Source organism: Podarcis gaigeae (assembly GCF_964106915.1).
Source record: "Podarcis gaigeae genome assembly, chromosome: 7".
In the NCBI taxonomy this organism is placed as follows: Eukaryota; Metazoa; Chordata; class Lepidosauria; order Squamata; family Lacertidae; genus Podarcis; species Podarcis gaigeae.
The window spans coordinates 26,798,358-26,822,358 of NC_139683.1; the positions used below are offsets into that span (position 1 = coordinate 26,798,358).

Sequence of the window (24,001 nt, forward strand, 5' to 3'; positions counted from 1 at the left end):
AGAATGTTGGGTAATCATTATTCCTTGACCAGTATCCCAGCACACTGAAAAGAGGTCCCTGCTTTATTTAAATGGCGTAAATAACTTTCAGTGGGTCAAGATATTCCTTTGACTGTTGTATGAATATATGAGTGCTGACTCTATAGGGTTGGGCAGAATGAAGTCTCAGACAGTGGGAGCAATGCCTATTGGGGGACAGAGCTGTGTGCCACATAGCTGTGGCCCTTAAGCTAGGTTGCTCTCCTCAGGTGTAGTGGAGAATGTTGTCACAGGATCAGTGTCACCTGCTAGCCATGTCAGCTTGTCTGCGCAAGGGAAGAGCGCCATTTTGTCCTTCTCAGGAACCAAAGAAGTTGAGCTGATTCTGCAGGTAAAAGATGATCTGTAAAAGAGAAACAAAAACCAGCAACAAAAGCTTTCTTGTTCTGAGTCATGGTATTGGGCCAGTGGAGACTTTCTGGGATCTCAGGATAGCATCTTTCTGTAATGTCTGAGACCTTTCAATCCAAAGTACCAGAAACTCTACCTGGGACCTTTTTAAATGCAATGGTTATGTTTGTTTATTGCTACACATGTACACTCTACTTCTAAGCAGTGAGAAGTTTCAGAGGTATAGCACTCATGCAGGGTTCAGTTTCCTTTGGAAGGAGTTCATAGGAAGCTTATGGTGTTTGTAATATTTGTATATAAGCTGAGCAGACAATAGAGATTTGCAGCAGTAACACATTTGCAGCAGATTTGTTAGGATCCTTCCAGAGAGCAACTCAGCTCTCCATGGGTCTTTTGTAGTCCCAGTCTGAACTGTTCCATCTTTCACACAGTCACAAAATTAGCACATTCCCTACCTGGGTGGAGGGAGCGGGAGGCTGAACTTGTTTCCCAAAAGCCTGTCTTCTTCTGGAAGGGTCTGCAACTGTTAGCTCCTATGGCAATCTATTCTGCACAACAAAGTCAATTCTGTTTGGCAGGTTTGACCATGCCAGTTATGAAGACGATAGATATTGTAGTGGTTAATAATGGAGTAGGTCAGATTCTTGGCTCTTAGCACCACAGGGTGGGAGAAGAAATTACTACAGATGGTCTCAGGAGGGCTGATGGTACCAATGCCATCCCACTAAGGCAGGTCCTCTGTTGGTCTACAGAGTTTTCTGGTCCATAGCGACTGATGGCATTATCCAGATTCCAGACTTCCACTCTGTGTTAGTAGCCACTCTTTCGATCACACTGCTTTCTGCTGCAAACCAGATACTCATTTCAAAAAAGATGAAACTTGCCCAAGAATTTGCATACAAGGTGAAGCCAGTGTTTGAGATACAGAGCACAAAACAACTCATTTGGACCTGCAGATTTTGTCCAACTGAATGCCCTGTAGCATATTTGATACAATCGCATCTGCTGTTCTGTATTTAGTCGCATCTGTGAGTGCTCTGGTGACATCCCATTGCACTGAGGCGGGATGAATTTATTGACAGAGTTCGTTGCAGAATGCTGGGCTTTTTATTTTGATAGAAATGTAGTTGGTTTTTATAGTTGGAAGAGGGCAGGATAAAAATAAAGTTAAAATAAATTAACTAAGTTATGCTTGAATGCAACAGAATGTTCCATTATCAGTAATCAGTAGAGAACTCTGCTTTTTCATGATAAGCCTGAAGGCACAAATTGCCCCTAAATAATTAGGATTATAATGGAGCTCTGTTCACGGGTACTAGCCAACAAATTGTCTGGTTTGTTGCATGCACATTTAAAGTGGCTAGCAGATCATTTGGATTCCAGATATGACTGTCACTGTCTCTGTTTCATGTTTTTGTCTTAAGAAAACATTCAATATAGGCCAGGGGAGGGAGAGATGGTTTTTATTCTGGTTTAAAAAGCTGTTTTCCAGCCATCTATATTCCAATCCGGCTCCCTGGCTCACATATCATTTTCACTGAGCTGAAAAGGAATGCTATATAGGGATGTGGTAGTTGCTCCCCCTAACATGCCCCAGTACTGCCTGCATGTAAACGTGGTAAAGGGAAAACAATACTTCAAGGACTGCCTCTCCCCAAATGCGTCGACCCAGACCCTGTGATCATCATCCGAGGTCCTTCTTCGTGTGCCTCCTCTACAAGGGGTCTGGAAGGTGTCAACACGAAAGCAGGCCTTTTCTGCTGTGGCTCCCCGCTTGTGGAATCCTCTCTCCAAGGAGGCTCACCTGGTGCCTTCTTTATATATCTTTTGTTGTTGTTTAGTCATTTAGTCATGTCCGACTCTTCGTGACCCCATGGACCAGAGCACACCAGGCACTCCTGTCTTCCACTGCCTCCTGCAGTTTGGTCAAACTCATGCTGGTAGCTTCAAGAACACTGTCCAACCATCTCATCCTCTGCCGTCCCCTTCTCCTTGTGCCCTCCATCTTTCCCAACATCAGGGGCTTTTCCAGGGAGTCTTCTCTTCTCATGAGGTGGCCAAAGTACTGGAGCCTCAGCTTCACAATCTGTCCTTCCAGTGAGCACTCAGGGCTGATTTTCTTAAGAATGGATAGGTTTGATCTTCTTGCAGTCCATGGGACTCTCAAGAGTCTCATCCAGCACCATAATTCAAAAGCATCAATTCTTCGGTGATCAGCCTTCTTTATGGTTCAGCTCTCACTTCCATATATCACTATTTGGAAAACCATAGCTTTAACTAAACGGACCTTTATATATATCTTTAGGCACCAGGAAAAACAATACCTCTTCTTCCAGGCCTTTGACTAATTAAACAATCTATGTATGACCTTTTAAACTGTGGAGAGTTATAGTTTTGTTGGTAACTACAGCATGTATTTTTGTGGTTTTATATTGTAAACTACCCTATGATCCTCGGATGAAGGCTGGTATATAAATTTAATTATTATTTAATTAACACTAGTAATAATAGAGCCTACCGGAATTCTGTGTAAACTATTGTGCCTTCAGTGGACTGGATCAAGCCCTAGTATTTTTATTTTATTTTTATCTATAGACGATTGCATTTGATTTCTTGGCTCTAGATGATTTTAAGGATAAGCCACAATGTTTTCCCTTATGCTTTCAATTTTCCTTGTTCTTACGACTAGTAGTTAGTTTCCACTTTCCGGCTTATTTTTGGTGACCACAGTTTACTCCTCATGATTTTTAAAAGCACTGTCCTATGACTCCTTCTGAACAAGCATAAATCAAAAGAGAAGGAAATGAAGTTCAGATATCTGAGCAATGTTTGGCACAGGCTCCTGGAATAGCTAGAAGGGAAACTGCTTTTATTTAATCAACAGCAATCATAAGTAATTTAATTGTTGATGCTCACCTTTTAAGCTGAGTTCAGTATAGATGATCCATTTAAATATTAGACATCACACTGCCATTGTCTTCTGTATAGTCAACTCCGGATGTTACAGCACACCAAGATTACTTGAATACTTGAATAAAAGAAGCAGGGAGAATTCTCACCCAACTGGATCCAAAGTAAATTAGGTCATGACATGGCCCAAGATGTCACAATATTTATGCCACAGACTTATGGATGGGAGATAATCCTGTTGCAGTCTGAACATTTCAGACTATCTTGCAATTTGAGAATCCAAATTAGTTAACCATACGAAACCATCCTTGGAGGGCAAAACGTAGCTAACTTCTTTGAGGTTTCATTACAATCTAGGAGTATATAAATCTAGTTAGTTAGTTAGATCGATGAATCAATCTTACTGAACAAAAGGAGTTGTGATAATCTTTTGGCAAATTTAAATCATGGCATCAAAATTGTTCACTGATTTCTATGTCACTGCCTAACTTTTCCCATTGTTATGCGTTTTCCATGATGTGTTTATCCTTGTTTAGGCAAGCAACATAAATTTCAGTTTGATTTCTAACTCTGTGCTTATGTCTGGACACACTACAGTTTCTAAAAACATGCATGTTGGTGTTAGAACATCCCTTATGGATTCCAACCACCACCCCCAATATCTGTTCACAATGGTTACCTGGTGTTTGAGATGTCCTAGTCTTGTTAGAGGCTGTGTCATAAAATAAACCCAGAAGAGAATGTCAGGTACTGGGAAGTGTTTTTTTTTTTAATATCTACCATTGGTGTCAGCACTGGAAGTCTACAGTGACTTGGATCCAAAGATTGGAAAGATAAAATGTATTATCATCATTTCGTAAACTCTTGCACAAGTGCTATCAGAACACTTCTTGTATTGCAGCACTATACTGCTTTGGGGTTTAGGGTTAGGCAAATCTGTCAGTTTTGGTACCTGTTTCACATTTTTCCAGACTTATATTTGAGATATCCATGTTTCTGCATCAATCTGCAAAATAAATAAATAAAAATAGAATATCCTAATGAAAATTCTAGTACACTTTCCCCCTAACATAAACCTTTTCATGTGCAATTTTGCCTACCATACATATTTTTGAAAGCATTCCCCCCTAATATAATGTATTTTGCATATTTTTCACTATTAGGTGCTCACTTTCCCCTAATATTTGTACTTGTATACACACTATTTGGTTGGAGAACTGTATCACAAAATTTAGAGAAGTGCACATTTTAATTACTGCATTTTGGTTCACATCTTGTTTTGGGAGGTGTGAATGCCAACCGAACCAAATTTCTCCCCCATCCCTAATTAGAGTTTTGTTGCAGCATGAAAAACCAGGTGAATAAGGAAGTTGCAGGCTGCCAAATATGAACTTTAGTGAGCCATAAAGAGATTTTGGAAAGAGCTCTTGCATAGCATTGCACAAGGGTTTGCAGAGACAGAATGACTCTCGATTTCTCACACAGTGCTTTTCTACTAGCTATAAATAGTACTGCCATGAAGAATTTCCCCTAACAGAAACAAACCACTCTAGCCAAGCCTGTGTTTATGATTTTCACCAAGCTGAAGAGGTATTTTAAAGATGGCAGGCTACATAAGTCTGACGTTGCAGTGTATATACTTGATATCCTTCTCTTCTTCTTACTGTCTCAGCTCAAACAGGTTTTACAGGTTCTGTAGTGCTTCAAAACCTGCAAAACCTAACTGCAGCTAGGCAGAAAAGCTGAGAAGTGTATTCAAGTTGCCGAATGACTACCATCTCTGTGTAAGCTAAATGGCATGTTGTTCCATTCATTCTGGGTCCAGGATATTTTGAAGAGAAACTTCTCCCAGATTAGCCTTTACAGGTATAAAGATCTTTCAGTAAGTCCTGCTATTGTATAGGAAACAGGACCTTTTCGATAGCGACACATTCTTGCAGAAAGCCGCTCCTATTGAAGTGCAGAGACTTGGCCGATTGCTGATCTACTAAAAGCCGTTTAATGCCATCAAGTTGTTTTTATGATACGTTTGTAGATTTCCTTGAGATGCATGTGGACAGCGACTCATAAATTAAAGAGAACAAATGATTTGAAGGGATAAAGATTAATTCTGCTTGCTGTTCTTTGTCTTAGCCAATTTTTGCGACTTTGGTGGATTTGGATATTGTTACTATCCAATATTGTATTTAGATGGAATATTTACATTTAGACATTATAATTTTTATTGATTTTAAGTTCCTAGTGAGAAATGCCCCCCCACACTTTAAAAACTGAGCAGGTGGGGTAGAAATTAGTTAAAATAAAGCTAATAGATCCCACCCTTCACCCTTCCTTGGTGAAGAGGGCTGCCTCTTCAATGAAGGCTGAAAAGAAATGCAATATTCCTAGTTTCTGCCTTGTGCATGTACCTACTCTTACCATAAAGGTTTGTGGACAACCAGGAAAAACATATAATACAATTAAAATAATATACTATAATTGAGCAACTTAAATATTATATATACCCTGGTCTACTGTAGGAGCAGTCTGCCAGCAGAGCTCTGTGTTTCACTGAATGTTTTCTTGGTGCATATGGTCTGATACGGATGAGCAGCCACAGTGAGAATTTGGAGTCTATTAAACTAGCTCATTAAAAAGATCAATCTGTTTCTGTAATAATACTGGGAGCCATCAGTCATTGAATGAGAGAAGAAAGTGACACCTGAGGAGACAACACACTCACACACATATATGTACATATATTTCTTTTTTATAACTGCATAGCATGCCAGATGAAAAATGCTCTGCTCACTCTATAAATGACTCCCCTCCCCCCAGACCTATACCCTATTTCGGGAAGTGGCATAATGACTCTTCCATCACATTTGATCCAATGCTTTTTCTTCTGTCCTGTGCCAAGGAACTTATATTTAAAGAATACATATGTAAAGAATATAGTGAAATTGCTACATATATAATTGTAGCCTCTAACTGGTATATATTAATTACCTAACTTTATAGATATAGTATAATGAATAGCAACATTGTGCCTGAAATTGGCTAAATCGCCTTGCTTTATAAGAACAAAGGAAAGATGTCAAAGATGAGGCAACTTTATGGCTATTTGGGATTCATTTACTGAATTTTGTAACCTGAGGCTAGAATCTTGTACCTACGTAATTGTCAGTAAGTTCAATTGAATTTAATGAGACTTACTTCTCAGGAGACATGCCTGGCATTGTGCTGTGGATATATTTATGCCTAACCCAAGGAGAACTGAAGGCAGAGAAATAACCAAAAACAAAGCCCTGCTGGGTTTGCACCAGCAATGTGGAAGATGGCAGGGGGCAGCCACACTGTTTATCCAGTTTCATTTCTTCAGTTTCCAGTTGGTTGTGCTTTCCCCCAAGATCTTCCATTGCAATTGGGTGCAAAATTCGTCCCAAAATTAGTTCAAGGACTGGAATGCTACTCCACCCAGCCCCATTCTGGGGGGTGTAAATAAATTGGCCATCCACTCAGTGTGGTGTGTTTCTTTTTTACGTTCTTCACAGTCTGTTTGGGTGTCATCAATTTGGTGCCATCAACAAACCTGGCCACCTCATTGTTCACTCCTAATTCCATATCATTTATAAACAACTTTAAAACTACAGGTTCCAGTACATCTTCTTTCTTCCCTCCACTTTGAGAATTGTTCATTTATTCCGATTACTGTTTGCAATAACCAGTCCTGCTAAATTGAATGAGACAAAAAATCTTTATGAAATCCAAGATTACAGTGTCTGTGAGACCGACATGCTGTTGACACTCTCAGAGAGCTCTAAGATTTAGAGAAGCAGGACTTCCCTTTGCAGAAGCCATGCTGATTCTTCTTTCGACATGTTCTCCTACATGCTTGATATGACAGAATCTTTAATAATGTGTTGATAATATTTATCTTTAATAATGTGCTTCTCTAATCTACCCATAAAGATGTTAACATTAAGCTAACTGGCCTGTGATTTCCCGGATTCCTTTAAAAAACAGGTGTTACATTGGCTACTTTCCAATGTAACACCTATTTACATTGCTAGTATGGAGGCCAATTTTAGAGGCAAGTTACATATTTTTGTTAGAAGATCAGCAGTTTCATATTTGATTTGTTCTCTTGGGTGGATGCCATCTGGTCCTGGGTCCTGGCAATTTGTTCTTTTTAGTTGCCAGTAAGCCTTAGAAGATCATGTCTATTTGTCTCAATCCTTCAGACTATCTCCTCAAAAAAGTCAGCCTATGCATAGGTTACCTACATCTTTTGCAGCAAAGACAAGCACAAAATCCTTTCAGTCTCTCTGCAATTTCCCTGTACACCTTTGGCAGAAACTCTTTTATCCTGTAATGCTCCAACTGCCTCACTGACTAATTTCCTGCTTCTGACCTTTTTTTGATCGTTGGTCTTGGCAATAAGAACAATTATTGTTGTGTTGTTTTCAGCAGTTCTCAAATTCGTTTTTCCCCACTTGCCTTATTGTCAACATACATTTGTCTTTCTTCCAGAACATTGTGTGCTCAGAACACTTATCCACAAAAGTGGATGTGCAATTTCCATAATGTTAAGATATTCCTGTGTCGTTAATTGCACACCATTGCACATTTTAAAAGCACCTTCATTCGCCATTTGATTACCTTGTAAAATAAGCTATTGTTCTATTTGCATTTTGCCAACAAGAATAAGGTAGCATTACTCAGGCTCAATTTCTAGTGAGAAATTAAATAATCCTCCCCCAGCTCCATAGGTGGACAGCAGTCACCTTGGCAATTATGGACAATAGTTCAAATATATTCTCCATACATCCTCCTGTCTACTGAACACCCACTACACTTGAATTTGGAAGCTAATTGTTTGTGAGGGGTATTTCATCCATTTCCTACAGACCTAAATCAAATGTGGATTAGTGGCTGCTGTCCCTATCCTCTCCACCATATTTTTCATGTTCCTGTAATGGAGATGTTCTTTGGTCTTGCATTCTGCTTCAGCCAATCAGAAATGTGCCCTGCAACTTGTTAGTGCTTTGTGATAGGACACCTGTTTTGCAAGCAGAAGGTCTAGGTTCAATCCCTGACGCCTCCAGTTAAGCAGAACAGAGGATAGATGATTGACTGCCAGTCAAGTTTTAGGTCCCAGGCACATGACAACTATTATTTGCTTCTCTGAGCATGGGCAGCATGAATTTCCTTCTTATTAGCAGACTGAGCCTAACTATGGTGCTTGTGATTACTTACAAGATAAAAATAGAACAGTAGTCACTTTTTGATGGTCATCAGAGAGAGTGATGGAAGTCACAGCCAGGCTTAACTGGTGCGTTGCTTTCCATGCAAAGGCACAACAGACCCAGTGCTGATCACCTTTAGATTAACAGCAGAACATCCTGCACATTTTTGTTTTATTCACAAACCCTGCAGCCTGCTTGAGACTTTTATTCACGTGTGAATATGCAATTTTCACTTCAAGCATGAAAAATAACAGCTTTCACAGCATCCCTGTTAATTATAGGTCTCCTTTCAAAAGTCGTGCGTGACAAGGTGTTAAGAATATTGTCTCAGTAGTGGTCACATATAAATCATTTCCACATTGCAATTTTTTTTTATGGTTTGGCCAAGTTGGTTCCAAAGGATAGAAGCTGCATTCCCTGTCTAAGTCATAGTCAGGGAAAACCTACAGAAATCAATTGACAAGTTAGTCATGACTTACATAACTCCATTTGCTGGTGTGGGTACAGGATGTTCGCGGTGTGCTGTAGGCCAGACTGTATAACTAAACACAGGAGATTGGTATTTGGGTTGAAATAGGCCACACCTCTATTGATTCCAGATTCCAGTTGGTTTGGCCAAGGCATTAGGTATGAATCTAATATCAAGCAGCCTACCTCCTGGTTGATAAACCAATTGAGGTAAGCCCTGAAGTGGGGAGCTGCCCCTGACATGCACCAGGTGCCATAACCCTGCTCAGGGTTGGCATTGGGAGAGGTGTTTTGGCCCATTGGCCCCCGATGGACTCCTGGACAGAGTCACCCCTCCTAGACCCCTTTAATGGGGTACCTGCTCAATTTAGGATCCAACCCAATGTCTTATCTGCCAAAGTTGTGACAGTTGCTATGAGTTAGGCAAATTCCTCCCTGGGCCTAAATATGGTGGCCAATAAACCACAGGAAGGGCCGGTTCATCCTGCCCGTTCACCTCCTGGATGGGTGTTTGGTGAATCCTGCAGTGATCATCCAAGAGGGCAACCCACAGCAGGCCGCCCTCTGAAAAACAGTGGGAGTATCTTCATCTTCTCCCCCCAGTGGCCTGATAGGTCCATGGGACAGGATCCAGCTGGCATCCCAGCATGGCCGGGAAGGGGAGACACCAAGCATCTCTTCCCCCACTGCCCCAGCCGTGTGGTTCCAGAGCTGTGCCACATGGTAAAGGCTTCCCACCCAGATCAGTGGTATTATTTCTGTGGGTTTGCTCTGAGTATAACAAAATCAGATTCATCCAATGTATGTTAATTGAAGTGGTGCTTTTATTGGTTTGTATAGCTTATTTATAGGTTTGTATAGAAATGGGAAAGCTTCCAGGTTCCCCAAAAATCTGCATAGATGAAAGTTAAGATTCAGGTACCTTCTGCCACTTGTAACCCAGAACAATAAATAAAGCATTTTTAAAAATGCCTATTATCCTTACGTTTTGTAAACAGTTTGTTATCTGCAATGCAGATTTTTCAGTCCATTGCAATCTAGTTCCATCAGTCTAAGTTGGGCCAATCAAATGCACAATCTTAACTGCATGATATCCTCTTATCACAAAAGCATGTGGGGGATTTCTTTTCTTACAAAGGTAAAGCTTTCATTTCTGCTAGTGTCGACAGACATATCAAAGCTAGAATTGTCCACCACTCCCTGGGTAATAGCAACTTAATACAATGAGAAGAGGGAAAAGCACAGAAAGTTCTCCAAGTAGCATAGCAGTATGTGCAGTAGGATGGCAGCAATCGTTTTGTTTGAAAGGATCCAATTTCAGAAAGCAGCATGACCATTTTAAAAGTACTGTTGTATAAACATTTTATGACATGGTTTCCTTTCAACCCTGTGCTTTTACTTTTTCCGCCTATCATGACCCATGTAGGAAAAGTTGTAGTCATATCAACAGCAGTGGGTTTCCCTCCCCCCCCCCACCTGTGCTGTAGTTGCTACTATACAAACAGTTTAAGAACAACCATTATATATGGGGCTTCCAAAAATGCCTCAGCAAAATCTCTGAAATGCAAATATGGGAATGTGTTATGTTTGGTAGAGAACTAATGATATTTCCCATGCAAAATTATTATTATTATTATTATTATTATTATTATTATTATTATTATTAGGCTATCATAATTTTTTTGCTCTAGAAATGTCTGCATGCTGTTTATTTGAGAGCTTTCATAATTCTGTAAAAGATATTGCTGCATTTTATCAGTAGTATGCAATTCAAATAAAGTGTTTCTATTTCTATTATATTTTTCTCTGGAAAAAAATTCACAGAATTCTCAGTTTTTGTTTAAGGTTTGGTATATGTTTACGTGTAAAGAACTGATCTTTCACTCTTATGAATGTTTTTAAAAAATACCAACACTTTTAATGTTATGGCACTTGATAGTACTCTTCCTGATGGCACAGTTTTTTGAGGATTTAAACCCTTGTCAATAACTCTCCAAGTCTGAAAGAGATTTTTATCTATTGATTCCAAGAAAGACCGTAAAAAAAAAAAAATAGTAACAATGATTCTTCTCCGATAGGAGATCATGACAAAGTTATCAAGAAGCAAAGTCACAAATGAGCCAAATATTCTTGGCTATGCGCCCATGCATTGGGCAATAGAAGAAAAAAGTGACTCTAGTAAATTGTAAGATGCTGACATGCAGAAAGGATTTCTATCAATTTATGAATGTGGCTATTGCTCAGCTTTAAAGCAAAGCAGGGAACAAGCTGAAATAAATCCTGTGTTTGCCCACCTTTTAGTGGAGTCTGAAATAAATGTCCATGATGAATAAATGTATTTCATCTACTGTACGTGCTATGAAAGTTACACTCACCTTTCCTGTAGGGAGGAAATACAGTGGACACTCAGGTTGCGAACGTGATCCGTGTGAGATGCATGTTCGCAACCCGGAGTGGCGCGTCTGCGCACATGCGGTTTGCGATTCGGGGCTTCTGCGCATGAGCAAAGCGCGATTTAGCTCTTCTGTGAATGCATGACCGCCGAAACCCAGAAGTAACCCTTTCTGGTACTTCCGGGTTTCGGCTGGTCCGTAACCTGAAAAAACACAACCTGAAGCGTCTGTAACCTGAGGTATGACTGTAACTCTTTCGCAAAACATGTTGCCCTTTTTCTTCTTTAGAACCAAAGAAAATGGCTTTGACAGAGAGCCTTTGCACTCAGAGCATCCAAGCAAGCGGCCCTGCACTATTAGCCCAGGCCAGCGGTACAGTCCAAATAATGGTTTGTCTTACCAGCCCAATGGTCTGCCTCACCCCACTCCGCCTCCACCTCAGCATTACCGTTTGGATGATATGGCCATCGCCCACCACTACAGGGACTCATACAGACACCCCAACCACAGGGACCTCAGGGACAGAAACAGACCTATGGGTAAGCAAAGCTCTTCCTCTTGGTTTGCTCTACATAGGCATCAAACTTCAGTTGCTCTTTTATGAGTGGAGAAATGTATAATACAGTCCATGAATTGATCGCAGCGCATGTCTGAAGATGGGTAGGGGAGAAAATCCCTCCAGTAAATTTCCCTGTTCTCCGCCCCTGCAGAGTTAGAAAGTAGGAATGCTGCACTTTAGACCTGTTCTGCCTTTTCTACATTCCTGTTTCTGGGATGGCCAGAAATCATGACTGTTTAATAAATAAAAATATGTTTGAATAAAAAAAAATGTGGGTTCAGAAAGGCATAGAAATGTTTATTTTATTCTTATGGGGTCCCCCCCCCCGGGTAGATGCATCTTTCATGGCCCGTTGAAATAAAAGGAAATTAGACAAAAAAAAATATGTACTTTATTTGTGTCTTCCATTTAATTCTACATCAATTTGCAGTGGAATTCCCAGGAGTTTGTGCCCTAAGACGATTGACTTCCATAAACTATTGAAAGTTCAGTTGCCCTCTTGCTGTTCACTTCCATTTAATGCCATTGTTTTAGTTATAGAATCATTGTTTCAGCTGGGTTTTTATTTTATTTTTTGGAGCAGATCTTATGTTGAATGCCAGTGTGTTCTAGAAAGAGACCAAGTCACAATCAGTGCTGGAGGTCTAGAAACTGGATAGTGGTGAAATAAGCATATGAAGCAATCTTACCCTGAGTTGGACCATTTATCCACCTAGTTTATTATTGACTGGCAGCACCTCTCTAGAATTTCAGACAAGGTTTTTCCCTAGCTCTACCTGTAGATGCCAGAGATTGAATGTGCTCCATCATTGAGCTCTGTCCTTTCCTGAAATAACTCCTTCAGGTGGAACAGAGGCCAGCAGATATAGACCCTTTCTTTCAGTTTTAAGCACTGCAGCAGTAAGACTACCTTAAAGGTAAAGGTAAAGGACCCCTGACAGTTAAGTCCAGTCGCGAACGACTCTGGGGTTGTGGCGCTCATCTCACTTTACTGGCTGAGGAAGCTGACGTTTGTCCCCAGACAGTTTTTCTGGGTCATGTGGCCAGCATGACTGAGCTGCTTCTGGCAAACCAGAGCAGCGCACGGAAATGCTGTTTACCTTCCCACTGGAGCGGTACCTATTTATCTACTTGCACTTTGACGTGCTTTCAAACTGCTAGGTTGGCAGGAGCAGGGACCGAGCAATGGGAGCTCACCCCATTGCGGGGATTCAAACCACCGACCTTCTGAATGGCAAGCCCAAGGCTCAGTGGTTTAGACCACAACGCCAGCTGTTAGTGGAAGGAAGCTCTTGCAAGGGGACTTTCCTGTCCCTTCCAGCTCCCATTCCCCTTAAAAAGTCTTTTAGGTGGGCAAAGAGACCATCCTGAATAGGGTGTGTGGGGAGCTGTTGGGATGGGGTGTGGCATCTTGGTGAGCAGAACAAAACTTGCACTCCTTAGGATCCGGATCTAATGCACAGTGTCCCATACACTGTGGCAAAATGGTACTAAAGCCAGAGCCACATTCAAAGCCAGTTTGCTGGCGCATAGCAAGGGACCCACCTATCTGAGAAACTGCCCCTCCCTATATTAGCCAGTGTGCCAGTCGTGATTGGATATTCAAGCCCTTCTTGGTGGGTTGTCACTGCAGCAGTGGTAAAGACCCTGCTGATGGCTGTCATCAAACTAATGGCAGCCATCAGCAGGGTCTTTACCACCATGGCCCCTAAACTTTGGAATGCTTGGCCTGTTACGCGAGGAGATCCTTGCCTTTATCTGCTGTTTTTGCACAGTTGATTCTGTGGATGTATCACAGAGGGCTTTGTATTTTTCATTCAATGGGGGGGGGAGTTTTCTTTCATTGGACGCCTTTTATTATATGGTGTCAGCTGCTTTGAGCATGAGGGAGCAGTCTGAATGTGTTTTAAATAAATGAATGAATAAATTCTCTTTGTCCCCATCCCTATTTCTGTTTATTGATTGGACCAGAATGTGATATGCCTGCTTGTGTTCCACTTATCACTGTTTAGCATTGTTCTCTCCTCCTTATTGATCTCATAATACTGAGGATCAATGGGGCAAGTCCGTATTTTTTGTGTATTTTTCCCCCATTGATTATCTACTTCTCCAGAACTGCTGTTGGGGACCTAGAAGGTCTTATTATACCTCAGGCCCTGTGATCTTATTCTGTGCCTCTTTCATTTGCTTGATGCTGGTGTATCTGATCAGTGTGTTGCGTAATGGTTGTTCTTCATAACCAGGCAGTGTTGTGAATGCCTATAATTTATGGGTATACGTGGAAAATTAAATTATTGCTGGTTGACTCCTGCATGTTATTAATATTTCATGGGGGGTTGCTTGTTTTTGGCAGGGTTGCATGGCACACGTCAAGAAGAAATGATTGATCATAGGCTAACAGACAGAGAATGGGCAGAAGAATGGAAACACCTCGACCATGTAAGAAATACCTGTGCATTTTTGTGTCTCAATAGATGTATAAGTAGATTGCAGTCTCAAAGTAATAAGCATTATGAAATGAGACTATTTAAATTATTCAGGGCTCCCCAAACAGCACAAGAGAAACTTGTACCTTGATCCATATACGCTTGTGGCTTGGAGGATTTCTTTTGTATGCCATCTATTTCCTCCTGTAGGTAACCAAAGGTTAGGCAGTTCAGTTTGTCACATACATGAAGTAATGAGCACACAGACAAAATTTATGACTTGGAAAGGGCCAGTTGAAAGATCTTCTCAGATTTGAATTCACTAAGTAAGCTTGGTCAAGGCCTGGGAGGAGAGGAATGTTTTTGCTTGGCACCTAAAAGATGAAGATGAATGTTTTCCCTGGGGAGAACGTTCCACAAACGGGGAACGTATTGTGTAAATTATTGTTGTTGTATTGGTTTTTAAGTTCACTATGCTACTTACCTAGGCATTTCTGCTTAACTTAAGAATAATATGGAAGTTGTCTCTGTTATGGCCTTGTTCCCATGTTTACATTGCTTCTTCCCACACTGCTGACGTAACATAAGAAGTACTCGGCTCCTTTAGTGGAGCCATTGTGAGGCTGCTCCCTGGACCAGCACCAACAGTGAAAACTAGGGCAATTGCAGCATGCAAAAGACTCGCAGAATGGGTGGCTCCCAGATGGCTCTGGGCTTCTTTCATCACACAGTGGCATGGGAAGAAGTTCCACCATGGCAGCTCCCATGCCAGCAGTGCAACATGAAATTAGAGCAGGATATTTGTATGTCCCCCAAGGAGTTGTATATTTGGTGCCCTCCAGAACTGTTCCTTCAAAACCTGCTAGTTATTTGAACAAGGAAAGAGTTCTCAGCACTGTGACTGAATAAACATAAAATATGATTAGACAGTAAAAACAAGTATGGTGTCGTGTCAAGAGTTAAGTCCAAGTCCCAGGTTCAAATCCCCCTCATGGAATGTGTGTGGTGTGAAGCCCTACCTTTCTGACACCTTTTCCTTTCTGACTTCCAGCTTTTAAACTGCATCATGGACATGGTGGAAAAAACAAGGCGATCTCTCACTGTGCTACGGCGATGTCAGGAAGCTGACCGGGAGGAACTTAATTACTGGATACGGCGGTACAGCGATGCAGAGGATTTAAAAAAAGGCAGTGGTAGCAATCACTCCAGGCAGCAGAGTCCAGTGAATCCAGATCCCGTCCCTTTAGGTACTGTATCTGCATTAAATGGATACTTCTTGTTGTTTAGTCATTTAGTTGTGTCCGACTCTTCGTGACCCCATGGACCAGAGCACGCCAGGCACTCCTGTCTTCCACTGCCTCCCGCAGTTTGGTCAAACACATGTTGGTAGCTTCGAGAACACTGTCCAACCATCTCGTCCTCTGTCCTCCCCTTCTCCTTGTGTCCTCAGTCTTTCCCAACATCAGGGTCTTTTCCAGGGAGTCTTCTCTTCTCATGAGGTGGCCAAAGTATTGGAGCCTCAGATTCAGGATCTGTCCTTCCAGTGAGCACTCAGGGCTGATTTCCTTAAGAATGGATAGGTTTGATCTTCTTGCAGTCCATGGTGCTCTCAAGAGTCTCCTCCAAACTTAAAAGAGTTCACATATTTTTTTACAATGCAGTGCTCCTTAGAATGTGTCTCTGCCCAATCCTGTTTTCTCTCAGTCCTTCTATTTTTGTTGCTCCCTTTCTTTAAAATCACCAATGGATGGGGAAGTTGTACTGAAATGCAGCTTCAGCTCCATCTGCTTACCTGAATTAGGCATATAAGCCTTTACAGTGGTACCTTGGTTCTCGAACTTAATCCATTCCAGGAGTCCATTCAACTCCTGAAACCATTTGAAAACCAAGGCGCAGCTCCATATTGGCTGGAGGAGCTTCCTGCACTCAAGTGGAAGCCACATCAGACGTTCGGCTTCCGAAAATCGTTCGCAAACTGGAACACTTACTTCCGGGTTTGCGGCATTCAGGAGCCAATTTGTTTGGCACCTAAGCTGTTCAGAAACCAAGGTTTGACTGTATATGGAACAGAAAAGTACTAAAAGAAACAGAGAGTGGAACAACTTTGGATGCCACTCTGGTTTTACTTAAACATTTCTGTTTCGACTTGCAGAATGGTAAAACCTTTGCCAAGTGTGTGCCATTCTTCTGTGGTTTTTGTTTAAATCCTGGTACCAAGTCTCTCCCGAGAAAAGCAATGAATATATTCATTCTGTATTATCTTTTAAATTGTGCAGTTTAACATTAGAGGAGTAATGCCAAGTCAGTGTGGTTGTGGTCGAGAGGAAGTCAGGCCAACAATCGAAAATACCCTCAAATGTAACTGGTACACTGTTGCAGTAGGTACTTCTCCAGCCAACAGAGGAACTGAGGGATCATGGCTATAGTCATTAAAAAAAACTTTAATTAAGGCCATCACAAAATATAAATACTGCTTTTGTGTGCTCTCTGTGTTTCAGATGTCAGAGATCCCCCTTTGTCATTTTTAATGAGCTAATCCACCCTTTAAAAATTACCATCTTGTCATCTCCATCTTGTGTGGGGGAGGGGAGGACCATCTGTTACGCTGTTCCGTCTTTCCCCCCTTTATGATTTATATTAGTACCCATTCTGAAGATTAGTTTTGACTATAGTTATAATCAGCCCATTTTCAGTCACTGTAATGATTCTAACCCAGAGGACCGTGAATGGGAAAAAAGAAAAGAAAAATACTGCTCACAGAATTCTGTGCACACATGTACAAACCTTTGCTCTGGGTGGAACAGTGTTCCACTGATGCAACTTGATTCCCTTTGCTCGAGTTTTTAGTTTCAATAACTTGTATGAAGCAAATAGATGATTCTCATGGTCTTCTCGTATGCAGAGCACTTTTATCAGTTATGACCTTCCTAATATAAAACTGCACTGAGATGAGGGGCCATAGCAGCTGTATGAAGGGAATACAGTGGTATTCTCAAACCTAACCCATTTCGGGAGTCCATTCGACGCCCAAAACCGTTCAAAAACCAAGGTGCGGCTTCCAATTGGCCTCAGGAGAAATACTCCTGTACTCAAGCAGAAGCCAAAACAGACGTTCAGCTTCCCAAAAATGTTCGCAAACCAGAACACTTACTTCCAGGTTTGCAGTGTTCAGGAGCCAATTTGTTCAACAACTAAGCTGTTCGAGAACCAAAATATCACTGTACTGTGTTGAGTCCCTAGCATTGTCCATTAAAAGTAATTTAGAGTAGAAAGAGTATGAGATTTCTCTGTCTGACACTTTGGAGAACCTCTGCTAGAGTTAGCAATATTAGACTAGGTAGGCCAGTAGTCTGATTCAAAACAAATTGTCTTTATATGAATCTCAGAATAAATCATGGAGGCCCAAATATTGTTAAAAACAGCAAACACATTTTGAAACAACCCCCCCTCAAAAAAATAATTCTGAAAACACAATAATTGAAATACTCCTCGCACACTTGTTTCAAAATAACAAGAAAATCCAATAAACATTTATGTGTATTATACTAGATACTTGACATTTCTATGCACTACTCACATCTGCATATATGTTAGGTAAAGCTATTTCGGGCATTTAAAATTGGCTTGGTCCATTGTTGTGTCAAATAAAATAAGTGCTTACAAATTTGCATGGAAGGTAGGAGAGTAAAATTGTTTCAGTCCTGAAAAACACCACTTGGAAACGCTCACACTTAGGACTCACTTGATGGGAAATGATGGGCAATCATGTAAATAATCTATCACTTTATTCAGCCACTTTGTAGGAGGATGTTTAACATTATGAATAGTGTTTGATCTTCATCCTCTTAAAAAGGAATTCCTTTTTATATATCTTGTGGTATAGTAAACACAACAGGCTGAGTTACTACTGAAGGTTTCTTAGGAAGCTAGGAACATAAGAACCTACCTCATACCAAGTCTTAAAGGTAAAGGTAAAGGGATCCCTGACCATTAGGTCCAGTCATGACCGACTCTGGGGTTGCGGCACTCATCTCGCTTTATTGGCCGAGGGAGCTGGTGTACAGCTTCCGGGTCATGTGGCCAGCATGACTAAGCCGCTTTTGGCCAACCAGAGCAGCGCACGGAAACGCCGTTTACCTTCCTGCCAGAGCGGTACCTATTTGCACTTTGACGTGCTTTCGAACTGCTAGGTTGGCAGGAGCTGGGACCGAGCAACAGGAGCTCACCCCATCACGGGGATTCGAACCACCAACCTTCTGATCAGCATGTCCCTCATACCAAGTCTTACCTTTGGTCAATTTAGCTCAATCTTATCTACACTGACTGGCAGCAACAGATCTCCAGGTTTGCAAACAGCCCTAATGTGGAGATATCATGAAATGGGCTTTGGATTGATGTATGCATAGCATGTGCTGAACTACAGTCCTGCCTCTTTTTTGTTTTCCATATAGTATGATGGACAGGTGAGTCAGAGAGAGACATAATTTGAAAATTAACACTATAGAGGAACTAGCATCCTCCTTTAGAGGAACTATACAGGAACTAGCATCCTCCTTTCAAAACACAATTGCCCTTCAAAATTTGCATTTCTCTAAATTTTGTGGTGCAGTTCTGCAGCCAATCTGTATAAAAATGAATATGTTGAGGGCAGTGAGTGCATGAATTTTCATACTTTAGTGAAAATTGCATACAAAAATGCAAGGTGTTCTGGAAAAAATTCTGGAAAATGTATATAGTAGTCAAAACTGCAGAAAAGTATATATAGGGACAGATTTCACACTAAAATACTGATGAATTTTCAAGACAACTGCTACTTGCTGAGGAAGCATGGAGAACTGAATGGGAAAGTTTGGAAAAATTAGAAACTGGGGAAAACATTGAAATTATCCAGTGATTATAAATCCAGAGAAAAATCTTAAAACTTTTTTTTGTCAGTCTGCTTGTCCATTAATTGATGTGATTAGTTCCTTGCTCAGGGTGTTTTGAGGAGGGTAAAAATGTGATGTTGTGGTTTTATTAGTATTATTTTAAATTACTATTATTACGGCCTTCTGAAATGTTGTAAACTACATTGAGAGTGCAGTGGTGCCCTGAAAGGTGATTTATAATGAATTTTATTAAAACATAAATAATAACGTAAGGATGGAGCAGGGCCAGTTTCTAAGCCTTGAGTTGCTATCACGCACCTTGAAGTGATGGAGGCAAGTATAATGACTGGACATGGGTTTCATTTTTCTAGTGTACTTTGTATTTTGTTTCAGCTGTCAAAAATGCCTTTTCTCTTTCTGTGCTTGCAGCACTGTTTATTTCTGTTGATACCAATCTCCCTGATGATCTGCAGAATCCCAAAATGCTTTTTTGTACTTGCTGAACTTTACAAGCAGCATGACAGGTTCTCTCCAATTTATGAATTGTTCCTGATATCAAGGTTGATTAATCTCCTACACTGTATACATGAAAAACTTTGCATCACTTTGTCAATAAGCCAAGTATATGAAGAGATGGATATTTTCCTTCTTATAAAAGCAGGTCTTCTAGCTACAATACGGGTGTTCTGTTATTTACCTAGTTTAAGAGACAGTCTCTATTTTTATTTTTACACCTCAATTTGTTATGATCTTGTGAATTGGCTCATTCCTTTAATTTCTTTCCGAATGTTCATCCTTGATATTGCATTATGGTGTGCTAAACTCCACCGTGATTCCTTGGTTCTTTTATGATACTGTTTTCTTCTCATTTTGTTTCTCTAACTCTGCACATAGTCTTGGGTTAATATCTGCAAACAGTTGGTCTAGTACTTCAGTTAGGAAAAAAATCAGTGTCCCTTCCATTCTCTGCATGCTGTTGACATTTGCAAAGTAGTAAATCTGGCGTTGTTGCAGAAATTAAAATTCCTTCCTCTAGTCCCTTCCTTTTAGTACCTTAGTTGTTGTTTTTCAGATATGACTTTGAAAATGTCATTTTCTTTTATACCCAAGAAATTCTTTTTATTGTTCTTGGTGGCTACAATCCAGCAATAGTTATAAAGCGACAAAATCCTGACAAAGTTGCATTGGATCGTGTGTAACTTTTAGTGGAAAAGCAAACATGTCTCTCTTTCTAATGGATTTATATATTTCATTTACTTGAAATAACACTTTAATTAAACAGGGATTTATTGAAAAAGTTTATATTTTACCATTCCAAAGCTTAAGACAGCCCACAAACTATCCATAGAATGGGCAACATATGCCAATTAAAGCTCTCAGGTTTGCTATCTTCAAGGACTGTCTCTCATAAAGCACATTATAGTAATCAATCCTAGGTTTGTACTGTCATGACAGTATCCATCTTCTCCAGGAAACTGCCTATCTATGTAGCACCTTAAACTGATAGTAGGTACTCCTGGCCATTGCTGATACTTGTCTTTCCAGAAATAAAAGAGAGTTCAGAAGAACCCTAGGCTCTTAACCTGGTCAGACAGATAGATTGCCAGCTTATCTATCCCAAGAAGCACTTCCAGCATTTCCTTAGTCTTGTCTTCATTCAGTTTCAGCCTGTTTAACCTTACTTAGCTGACTGCAACCTGCAAATACCCTGTTTAGAACTGAGGCAGCTATCGCTGGATACTTATTCAAATAAACAGAGATCTGGATGTCATCAGCATATTGGTTGACACCCAATTTCAAAATTTCAGATTAGCTCTCTTTGTGGCTTCATGTTAAGGAGCATCAGTGATACAACTGAGCCCAGTGGAACACCATGCCAGCCACCAAGTGGCTGAGCTAGCATCACCAACTGGGGACTCCTTGAATGCATTCCAGTCTAGAAGCATGAAACCATTCTAGAGAAATCTGACCCTCCTACTAGCTTTTCAAGGTGGATTTACAGAATGACATGCTCTCCTTATCCAAAGGACCACTGCAAAGTCCAGGGATTATCAAGAAGGAAGAGTTCTCTCCGTCAACTTCCAGACACAGATCATCCCCGCAGGGATCCTCAGTCACATAACAAGGCCAGAAGTTTGACTGGAAGAGACTGAAGGAAGATGTGTCGCCCAAGTGCTGGTCTTCACCACACATTCAGCTATCCTCTGATAAAAGAGAATGTCTTAGACAGCTGGCTAAATCATTCCTGTGTAGTTTCTTCAAGATTGGTAGATTATCAGTTCCTTTAACTGAGGAGGAACTCTCTCCTTACGATGTTTCACCCCATAGCCCTTTAAGCTCAACTAGCCAGGCAAGATGGGCAGCAATCTAAACAATATGTGGTAGTCTTCACAGTGCCAAACACTCTGTCGATAACCTCAAGGGAAACAAGACTGAAACAATTTTCCTTCCATTCTTTCAGATTTCATAACTCTTTGGCTTGAAAGAATGATTGCTACGGCGCTGAGTCTTTATAGAAGCTTTTGCTCACTTCCTGTTCTAGAACTATGAAGACGTGTCTTGCAACACAGAAAGCCACCCAGACTATTTTCATCTTATCCACTTAAATAATTTTTTTTAAGGATTTAAGAATATGTTTCTTATTATTTTCATCATTCTTTACGGCATACTTCCCTCTCTAGGTTTTTTCTTTTTAAATTAAACCCTATGGAAATCTTTTATAAGATCTTGATTTAATTCTTTTGCAGAGTCTTGGCTACATTATCTATGTGAATTGTGGTTGGAATATGAGCTTGATTGATCTTTGTGCTTGGAAATTGCACCAATTAGCTGGCAATCCGGTCAATGATGTCATTGAATTCCGTTTACTTTTTACTCTTGCGTAGCTAAACAAGGCAGCGCAGCATTTCTCATTTCATTTTTTATTAACATTGCTATCATGTGGAAAAGCCATAGTGAAAATAAGGGGATTGCTGCATGGCTTACTGCCCTTGGGCTTGATACACAGCAAGGGAATGTACCAAGGACAGAACAGCAAATGTTTGGTTGTAGTGTACTGCAACCCTTGATCCTGCCCCTCACCTGCAGCATTCCATAGCAACTGGTGTGCTGAAGCAGAGCCATGGACTCTCTCCACCAACATTGGTCTCTCTATAACTTTCCTGGATGGTGCAGGGCAGTGGGAAGCTGCTGGATTGGCTCCACCAGCGCAAATGCTCAACTTTCACCTTGCCACTGATCTGCTCCATCCTAGTCAGATCCAGGTAAGCTATAGAGATGCCAGTATCAGGAGGGCGACTTAATGGTTCTGCCCCACCACACTGGCCACTGCTGGTAGTCTCCAAAGCATAAATATGAATATAGTTAGCACTACCTCAACCATTTGAAGATTTAAGTTTTGGATTTTGTATCTCATCATGATTATAGGTAAGGGGCAAAGGGACCCCTGACCATTAGGTCCAGTCGTGGCCGACTCTGGGGTTGCGGCGCTCATCTCGCTTTATTGGCTGAGGGAGCCGGCATACAGCTTCCAGGTCATGTGGCCAGCATGACTAAGCCACTTCTGGCGAACCAGAGCAGTGCACGGAAAGTCCGTTTACCTTCCTGCTGGAGTGGTACCAATTTATCTACTTGCACTTTGATGTGCTTTTGAACTGCTAGGTTCGCAGGAGCAGGGACCGAGCAATGGGAGCTCACCCCGTCGCGGGGATTCGAACCGCTGACCTTCTGATCGGCAAGTCATAGGCTCTGTGGTTTAACCCACAGTGCCACCCGCGTCCCTATCACGTTTTAACAACTAGTTAAAAACAAAATGGAAGATTCTGTGTGTATTTTCCCCCCTTTGCATTGCAGCTTCATCTTCTTATGCAGAGTCACTGCTAGCATCCTTGGGCAATTGCAATGGCCCCAGCATCCTTACCTTGCCACTGGCACCTGCCCTCACCTTCTCCTTTTGAAAAAATCCAGCCCAGCTCTCTCTAAGATTTAGCCCCTTTTCTCATTTCCCAGCTACATAGCATTGCTCTGGGGCAATTTTTAATCATGGCTAGATGCAGTCACCTGTACTGCTTTGAATGCTGCCCATTGTTGCCAGATAAACTAACCTTGGCCCAATGATGGAGGAAATGGCCCAGCAGAGGGCACCTGGAGCCAGCACTGCTGCAATATTCAAAATGTTCTAAAGGCCTTCAAGGGAAGCTCAGGTTTCATATTCCTTCCTTTGCAGAACAGCAAATGATCTACTGAAGTTAATGGCTGCTTTGCCATAGATTTCAGTGAGCTTAAATCTCACCCCAAGTGATTAATGGACTTGTAAGGTGGTCTCTTCTCTGACTGCCACATGTGAAGCTTACTGTGGACTGTATTGTTAAACCTGCCAGATTCAACAGATGTGATTTATCTCCCTGCTTTATATCATCTGCAATCTGCATTCGGCTATAAATCCCTTTTCTTCTGGGGAACTAAGACAAATTAATCAAGTGATCTGCTTCTTTTTTGAGTGTTTTCACCTCATTATTGGGTTTATTCATTCTGAAATAAAGAATGCTTTATTCTTTACTCTAAAATAAGTAATATTTTTTTATGTTTGCACATGATTAGAAAGAGAATGGAAGGGACCATCAGTAGCCAATTCAGTATATTGCCATGCCGTGATATTATTTTGACCTGCTGCTAAAAAAAATTATGGTAGCAAGCAGGCATTGTGAGAGCTGGTGATATCTACTGCGCTGACTTACTGTACTTCAGATATGACGTTGTC

The 24,001-nt window shown here is 41.0% G+C and overlaps 1 protein-coding gene across 8 annotated transcripts in view; it reads left to right on the forward strand.

Annotated features, from left to right (window-relative positions):
• RUNX1T1 (RUNX1 partner transcriptional co-repressor 1) overlaps positions 1-24,001 on the forward strand; it is a 145,065-nt gene that overhangs the window by 99,684 nt on the left and 21,380 nt on the right. For all 8 annotated transcript variants that reach the window (XM_083747797.1, XM_083747796.1, XM_083747802.1 and 5 more), the window contains 3 exons: positions 11,678-11,928; positions 14,302-14,387; positions 15,426-15,621. In XM_083747797.1, coding sequence (XP_083603923.1) covers positions 11,678-11,928; positions 14,302-14,387; positions 15,426-15,621 — 533 coding nt within the window. The remainder of the gene's footprint in view (positions 1-11,677; positions 11,929-14,301; positions 14,388-15,425; positions 15,622-24,001) is intronic.